Source organism: Suricata suricatta, chromosome 11, assembly GCF_006229205.1.
Source record: "Suricata suricatta isolate VVHF042 chromosome 11, meerkat_22Aug2017_6uvM2_HiC, whole genome shotgun sequence".
In the NCBI taxonomy this organism is placed as follows: Eukaryota; Metazoa; Chordata; class Mammalia; order Carnivora; family Herpestidae; genus Suricata; species Suricata suricatta.
The window spans coordinates 108,079,869-108,087,153 of record NC_043710.1 but is presented as its reverse complement, the minus strand read 5'-3'; the positions used below and the strand labels follow the sequence as shown (position 1 = coordinate 108,087,153).

The following is a 7,285-nucleotide window of genomic DNA, read 5'->3' as shown; positions in this document are numbered from 1 at the left end:
CCAGTGTGAGTCCAGGGGTCCCCGGTTTGGAAGGAGGTGCTGGGAAGTCTGCCTGCGCACTCTGAAGGGGCCTGTATTTGTGGGATTTCTCTGGGTTCGGGGAAAGGGGGCAGTAGGGGCAGCCTGGGCGCCTGGAGGTACAGGGAAGCTTGGGTTGAGCAGTAAGGATGGGGCAGAAGCGTGACCCACTCCATCCCAGTCCAGTCCAGTCCAGTTCAGTCCACAGCGAGATGGGCTCAGGCCTCCTGGGCCGTGGCCCAGGGGCTCCCCAGCCTCCCAAGGGGCAAGCGGGGCTTTTAGGGTCTGCCAAAGGGAGCTCCTGGTTTCTCTGGGTACCGTCTAGTGCCTCCCATGGGGACTGGGGGCGTCTCTGCCTGCCTGGCCTGGGCTGGAGCTTGCCTATGCCCCCCACTCTGAACATCCTTGATCCTCACTGGGAGAGAGAAGCTGCCCCAGGGGCCTCAGTCTGGCAAGGAGCCCCTCCCCACTGGGGCCTGGAAGGGGCTGTGCGGGAGCTGAGGAACAGGACCTGGAAGGTTGGCGTGCGGGTCCGGCACCGCCCCGCCTGGCTGTGTGACCTTAGACAAATCACATTGTCCTTCCCGGCCTTCGTCACCTGATCAGGGGTGTGACGCAGGCTGCAGGAAGGGCCGGCCGGGGGCAGAGGAGGGCGGCCCGCCAGCTTGGGTTGGACTGGACCCGGCCCTGCGGCCCCGCCCTCGGGTCACCAAGTCGCATTATCATTGCTGCCGCCCGGGGGCACGCTCTTCAGGGCCCTCGAGACCCCTGTCCCAGGCTCTCTTGCTGCCTGCCCTGGGCTCCGAGCGGCGGGCGGCTCCTGACCTGGCTCCGGGGGGCTCCTGGGGCCGGAGGGCCATCTCTGGGCCACGCCCGGGGCGCCCTCCGTGGGGGCAGACGCAAAGCCAGGCCATCTGGACTAGGTACAAGGAGCCCCGGGTTTCCGTCCCTCTTCTGCTGTAAGATGTACCCAAGCGACTTCGGGGAGAGCACTGAATGTTTTAGACCTCAACTTCCCTGACTGTAAAATGGGAATGATCATTCTTCTGGACTCCTGTTCAGGAAAGTGCTTGGCCAGAACCCCAGAGCCAGGGACTGCCCTTCTCAGCCCTCGCCTGCCTGGCCCGTCGCTCGCTGCCTTCCCGAGGCCCCCTGCTCCCCCTGCCTCCCAGCCAGGCCACCTCCTGCCCCAGCACCCCCCGGGGGTCTGTTGTGAGTCGGGACCCCTGGGGCCTGCAGGGGCTGTCTGGGGTGTCTGTGATACCAGGGCTCACCCTTGCGCACCCCAGGGGTTCATCTCAGAGAGCACCCTCGGGGCGGTGGGGGGGAGAGGCAGGGCCAGGAAAGCGCAATGGGCAGTGCTGGGCCAGGGAGGTGGTCCCCAGTCAGCCAGGCTCTGGGCCTGCCCTGTCCGTCTGGCCGCGTGCAGGCTGAACAGTCTCCCGGCTGCAGGTGGGCTGTGGGAGAGCCTGGCGTTGGCCATCTGCGCTCTGTTCTGGGTCTCCAGCTCACGGGCAAAGGCCAGGGATGAGCCAGTTCTGGTGCCGGCTCAGCCCCTTGGGTCTTGGCACTTTGGGCCAGACTCGTCTCTCCTGGTCCCCCACCTACTCAAGGCACCTGCTCTTCGGGTGAGGCCAGGCCACCTAGAGGGACCAGGGGTCAGCAGTTGCTCTCCAAGAATTGAGGAAAGGAAACAAGTTGCTGCTATCGTAGGTTAGACAGTAGGGAGAACTTCCGGCGGGGGGCAGGCTGGGAAATGGGTAAAGAAGGATGGGGGGGAAGCTTCTAGTCCAAGGGTCCCCGGGGAACTCTCCCCAGCATCCTGGGATGGTTTGGGTCGAGGTTCGGAGTCTGGGGGCTGGGGCAGGGCAGCCTCACCGTGGAGGCTGCTTGCCGCTGGCCGCGGGGCTGCCTAGTTCACGGCCCCGCATGGCCGCTCTCCGGTGGGGCTTGGGCTCAGGCCGCTCTGCCTGCCCTGGTCTGTGGACCTGAAGCCCTACATGCCTCCCAGCAACCCCGACGCCTGCTCTTCCCTGCATGTTGCCCTGTCTGCCACCCCCCACCCCAACGCCTGCTCCCCGGCCCTGGGCAGACTCCGTGCTGGCCTGAGGCTCAGGCTGAGCAGCTTCAGAGGCTGGCTGGGGACCCCTCACCCCCTTGGGTACCAAGCCCAATTTTAGTCCCATTTTACGTGCCCCAGACTCTCTGGACTCCGAGGAGAGGGACCCATGGGGGTCTCCTGCCTAGACCCTCACTTGCCTCCTCGGGGCCTCTTCTTGCTGCTTCCAGTGCACCAAGGCTGCGGGTGGGCACACTGAGGCCTGCCGTGAGGGCGGGGCACGGGGGAGAGGGTTGAGCAAGGCTCGGGAGACCCCCTCCTGCCCGACTTGCTGCTCCAGGCTTCCCGCTGTGCCCCCCTTCCCCCGCCCCCAGCTACCTCTCTGGTCTAATTCCCTCCCTAGCCGTCCCACCCTCCCCCTCGGGCCTCCCCCAGCTCTGGCCCCTTTGTTCTTGCCCTGGCGAGGCAGGACCAGGACCAGGGCCACAGGGTCCTGCTCAGGAGGGGACACCTGAACTCTTGAATGAGAATCAGATCAGCCTAAGTCCCTGCAAGCCCACCAGTCAGTTCAGCGGCTTTAGGCATGCCCTCTAGTGCCCTGCGCCCGGCTTCGCCACGCAGTAACTGGGGATCATGGCTCCTGCCCACGCGGCTGGCAAGGCCCCGCGGGAACCACGTGGAGGAGGTGGAAGCTGTGTGCACACCGTGAGCCTCAGGAAGGGGGGGACTTCCAGGGACGCTCGTGGTTCTGTGGGTCCGGGCTCTCCCAGCCCTGCCCTCGCCTGAGATGTGTTCTTAACCGCCCTGGACCTCAGTGTCAGTCTGTTAAGTGGGGCCGACACTGCCAGCCGTGAAGAGCCTTGAAGAGGTGGAGGCGGGTGAGGTCAGCCCCTAGCGGGTGGCCATCATTGGCGGCTGTGACACAGTCTGGAGCCGGCTCCTTCGTGTGCGTCCCGCGGTGATCTGGCCAGGCCGGCCCGTCTTACGTGTGCGGGGACGGGCTGAGGGCAGCCGCTCAGGAGTGGGTGCGGCCGTATTGGAACACAGGTTTTCTGTGTCAAGTCCACTGTCTTCAACAGACAGACAGACACCCACTGTCACAGTTGATGGCGCCCATCGCAACAACGCCGTGAGGCAGGGTGACGGGCTCCTCTCACAGCTACGGAGTCTGAGGTACAAAGAGGTGAAGTCACTGGCCCAGAGTCACCTGCTGGCGTGGAGGTGCCCGGTGACGGGCATCCCGCCTCTCCTGTCCCCAGGCTCACCAGGTCCTGGCAGCACAGCGCCCACCCGTGATGCCCACCAGAAAGTTCCACAAGGCCGAGATCGCTGGGGAACCACCAGGCCCCACGGCCGGGCTCCCCACGGCACCCCCAGCCCGGCAGGGGCCCAGGCCCCAGTCTGCAGGTCACGTCACAAGTGCAGAGCAAGCGCCCCGGATCCGGGTGCAGGGGGAGGACTGACCCGCGAAGGCAGGGGGTCTCAGACACACGGGCCTGGGGCGGAATCCCTGCTGGGTGATCCAGGCTGTCTGAGCTCTGAGCCTTGGTTTCCACATCCGTCCAATGGGCTTCTAGAAACACCCAGCTCTGGGGGTCGGAGTGAGGAGCATGTGAGACCACAGACACGGAAGTTTCCTATAAACTGTAAAGTGCTGTCCACCGTGAACTATTAGTTTATTGTATCACGTGAGGGGACTGGCCCCCCAGGGTGGGGAAGGCTTATCATGTGGTAGACCGGGGAGGGAAGCCGGGGCGGTAGGTGGGCGGCCCAGGGCCCAGGTCCCGGCAGGGGCAAGGGCAAGGGCCACCGCTGCTGGGAGCACAAGGCTCCAAACATCCCAGGTCTCAGACGGGCCTCAGCCCGGCCTTTGTCTCCCTGAGTTGAGCTCCCGCACCTGCCGGCCCTCCGGTCATGCTCCTCAAGCCGGGCCATGCGGCGACGCAAAGGCAGAGAGAAATGCTCCTTCCCGCCCAGCCGCCGTGTGCCAGGCACGACGAGACGGTCCCCGTTCTGTCTCTGAGTCCTCGGCACCACTGGTCCTGCTCTGCAGATTCAGACAGAGGAAGGTTGGGTGTCTGAGCCGCACGGCTGGTGGGGAGTCGGGGCCCTGCCGGCCTCCACGGCCACTCGGCTGACGCGTGTCCCCGCCCCTCCCGCCCCCACGCCCCCGAGTCCTGTCCCCCTCGAAGCGTCCGGGGCTCACCTGTCTTCACTGTGTGGAAAAGTCCAGTCTCTGAATCCGAGCTCTGGCTCAGCTGTGGGTCCCTAAACACAGTCAGGTGTGTCCCTGCGGCTGGGGGCACCGGGCCCACGGGTGTTACAGCCGCTAATTAACCCCGGCAAGTCCCTGGGCAAAGGGCTCCGGTCCCTGCGGCTGGGAAGCCAGGTGTGGTGAGGGGCCCGAGACTCCGCCAATGACCTCGGACTCTTAGAAAAGGGAGTTTAAACAAAACAAAACGAAACAAGAACAACCACCCCCATACACACACACAGTAGGGATGATGGTGTTGCCTTGGGCGTTGTTCTAACGAGGACTTTTCCTTAACTGGGCTGCTTACTGAGGTCGGGCGTTAGACGCGGTGGCAGGTGAGGGAGGCGAACAGGTGCCGGCGTCCCGAGCCTGCCTCCTGCACGCAGCCCTGCCGACTGCCCCCAGCACACGGGGTGCGCTGGCCTAGCTGTCCCTGCCGCTCCCCCCCCCCGCCCCCGTCCTGAGTAGCCCGCTCAGCAGAACTTAGGACGAGGGGCAGGTGCAGCCCTGGGCCAGACCGATTCCCAGCTCCCCCTGCTGCCTCTGGGGGCGTCCAGAGGGGGCTTAAGAGGTAGAGATGGTAGGAGGGGCCAGAGGGAGGTGCCAGGGACGGGGCCCTGCAGGACTGCCCACCAGCTCCCTCTCATTTAGAGCACCCAGAGGCTCGGCTTCCAGGCCCCACAGTCACGGACGGCCTCCTGAGGCCAGCCGCTGCGCTGTCCCCCTGGTCTGTCCGTCCCTCCTCAGAGCGGCGGCAGAGCCCTGGGGCTGGGCTGGCCTCCGAGCCCTACTTTCTGGACTCACGCTCCGGCCCTGCCACTCTCCAGCGACCGCAGCTGGATCACCTTGTCGTCTCCCTGCTTCTGTTTTCCTGTGCAAAAGGGGGGGGGGTGACAGGGCTGTTCTGAGGATGAAGTGAGTAAATACCCCCGAGGCCCCCAGAGCACGCGGGTCCTCTGCCCTCCGGACGATCACTCCCCCGCCGCAGAGCCCCAGGTCTCCTGCGAGGGGGGTGCGCCCCTCCCCCAGCCTACTCCTTCTCCTCATTCCGCCCCTCCCGTCTCCCTGGTGCAGTGGTGCGTCGGCACCGTGGGCGGTGGGTGCGGGGGCGCGGGGGCCTGCGTGACGGGTTCTGGGTCGCTGAGGACCGTGGGGCGCAAGGCAGGCCAGGGCTTTTCCTTAAGCAGGTGCCTTCCACACTTTCCGGTGGCAGCTCCTATAAGAATGCGGTTTTCTAAGTGTGGAGCGCCAAGGGAAAGGGGTGGGTGTGCGCCCATGCAAGCGAAGAGGGACCCAAACGTGATCACTTCCCCCACCGGGACTCTCCAAGTGAGAGGTCTCTGGACTCATGTAGCCAAAGCAGGGGCCCCCCCACGGCCCAGTGCCCTCTGCCCACCCCGCAGGCCCCTGTGATGGGGACGGGGGGTCAGGGAGCGGGCTTTGTGAACTTGCACTTCATCCTGAGACATGGTCTTCTCAGATGCTTCCCTGCCAGGCGACGGTGCAGGGGGGGGCCTCTGCCCTGGGGCGTTTGTCTCCCGGCTCAGTAGGGCTGACAGCTGGCAGGTGGGTCCTCAGGGGGCCAGCCTGAGGGATGCCCTTCACTCTGTTTTCAGAATGCTTCCCCAGCACGGACGCCTCCAGCCCGGGCCTCCCCCTCCAGGTCCGCGTCCGGCAGGTCATCATCTGCCAGGTCAGCCTCCACCACCTCCTCTCCGACCAGAGTGTACCTTGTCAGAGCAACCCCGGTGGGGGCCGTGCCCACCCGGGCATCTCCTGCCAGGCCAGCGCCAGCCCCCAGGGCCACCAGGGAGAGCCCAGGTAAGGGGACGGCGCGGGGACGGCCAGAGCCCAGGGAAGGAGTCGGTGGGGGGGCGATCTCAGTGCGCGCACTCTCCTCTACCCGCTGGGCAGTGATGTGCGGGCTGGCAGGGGTGGGCAGTGGGGCACCGGGGGAGGTGGAGGCAGGAAGGAGCCATTACAGGCAAGGCCGAGACCACGGACGGTTGGGGCCAGTGGGGTAGGGGAGAAGAACCGGGTCCAGAGAAGCAGCTGTGACCTTGGGGGCTGGGCAGCGTGGGGCAGAGGGCAGGTTTGGAGGGCAAGGGCCCCAGTTCTTTCCTTAGGCTGCCCCGGGGTCTGCTGGGAGCCCCGGGTCTGCCGTGGAGCGGGGTCCTGCTCACGGGTCCCTCGGTGGTTGAGGAGGAAAGGGAGAGATCTGACCAGGCGGGCACACTCAACCCCCAACTCTCCAAACTGGCTTCTGTGGTTTGGGTGCTGGCTGGAAGTCACGGCCGCCAGAGGGGCCTGGGGCGGCTCTGCCCCCTCCCCCCCACGTGGCCCTCCTCCCACGCCGGACTGTCCCCGCCACCACAGTGCAGGCTGCCTGGAGACGCACCTGTCTCACAGTCTTCCCTTCTCAGGGGCTGGTGGGGGGCTCCAGGGCAGCGGCCCCTGGGGTCAGACACTCTTCATCTGAACCCCTGTGCTGCCGTTCACTAGCCAGGGAACCTTGAGCAAGGTCTTGACCTTTTTGTGAACCTCCGCGTCCCCGCATATGGAACGGCCGTGGCAGCGCCCAGCGCACGCGGTGGCCGTGAGAATTCCGCAGGAACGCTCGGGGTGCCCGGCTGGCCCGGCGCTGGCGCTCAGCGAGAGGGAGCCGCAGGCGTCCGGGAGGTGCTGCCGCGTTCTGGGGAACGGGGGTCCTAGCGGGGAGCCGCCAGCCTGCTCCCTTCTCCCCCTGCGCTGCGCCGGACCTCCCCCGCAGCCTCACCCTCCCCTGCCCCAGCTCCAGGTGTCAGCTTGCCCAAGTTCACCTGGCAGGAGGGCGGGAAGCAGCTGCCTCTCATCGGATGTGTCCTCCTCCTCATCGGCCTCGTGGTGTCGCTCATCATCCTCTGTGAGTCACTGGGGGGGTGGGCTCTGGTCACGGCAGGTCCGGGTGGGGTCCC

The 7,285-nt window shown here is 66.1% G+C and overlaps 1 protein-coding gene across 1 annotated transcript in view; it reads left to right on the top strand.

Moving 5' to 3' along the window:
• TMPRSS13 (transmembrane serine protease 13) overlaps positions 1-7,285 on the top strand; it is a 57,260-nt gene that overhangs the window by 38,019 nt on the left and 11,956 nt on the right. Inside the window, exons 3-4 of the mRNA XM_029915702.1 lie at positions 5,948-6,152; positions 7,123-7,233. Of these exons, the coding sequence (XP_029771562.1) occupies positions 5,948-6,152; positions 7,123-7,233 (316 nt within the window). The remainder of the gene's footprint in view (positions 1-5,947; positions 6,153-7,122; positions 7,234-7,285) is intronic.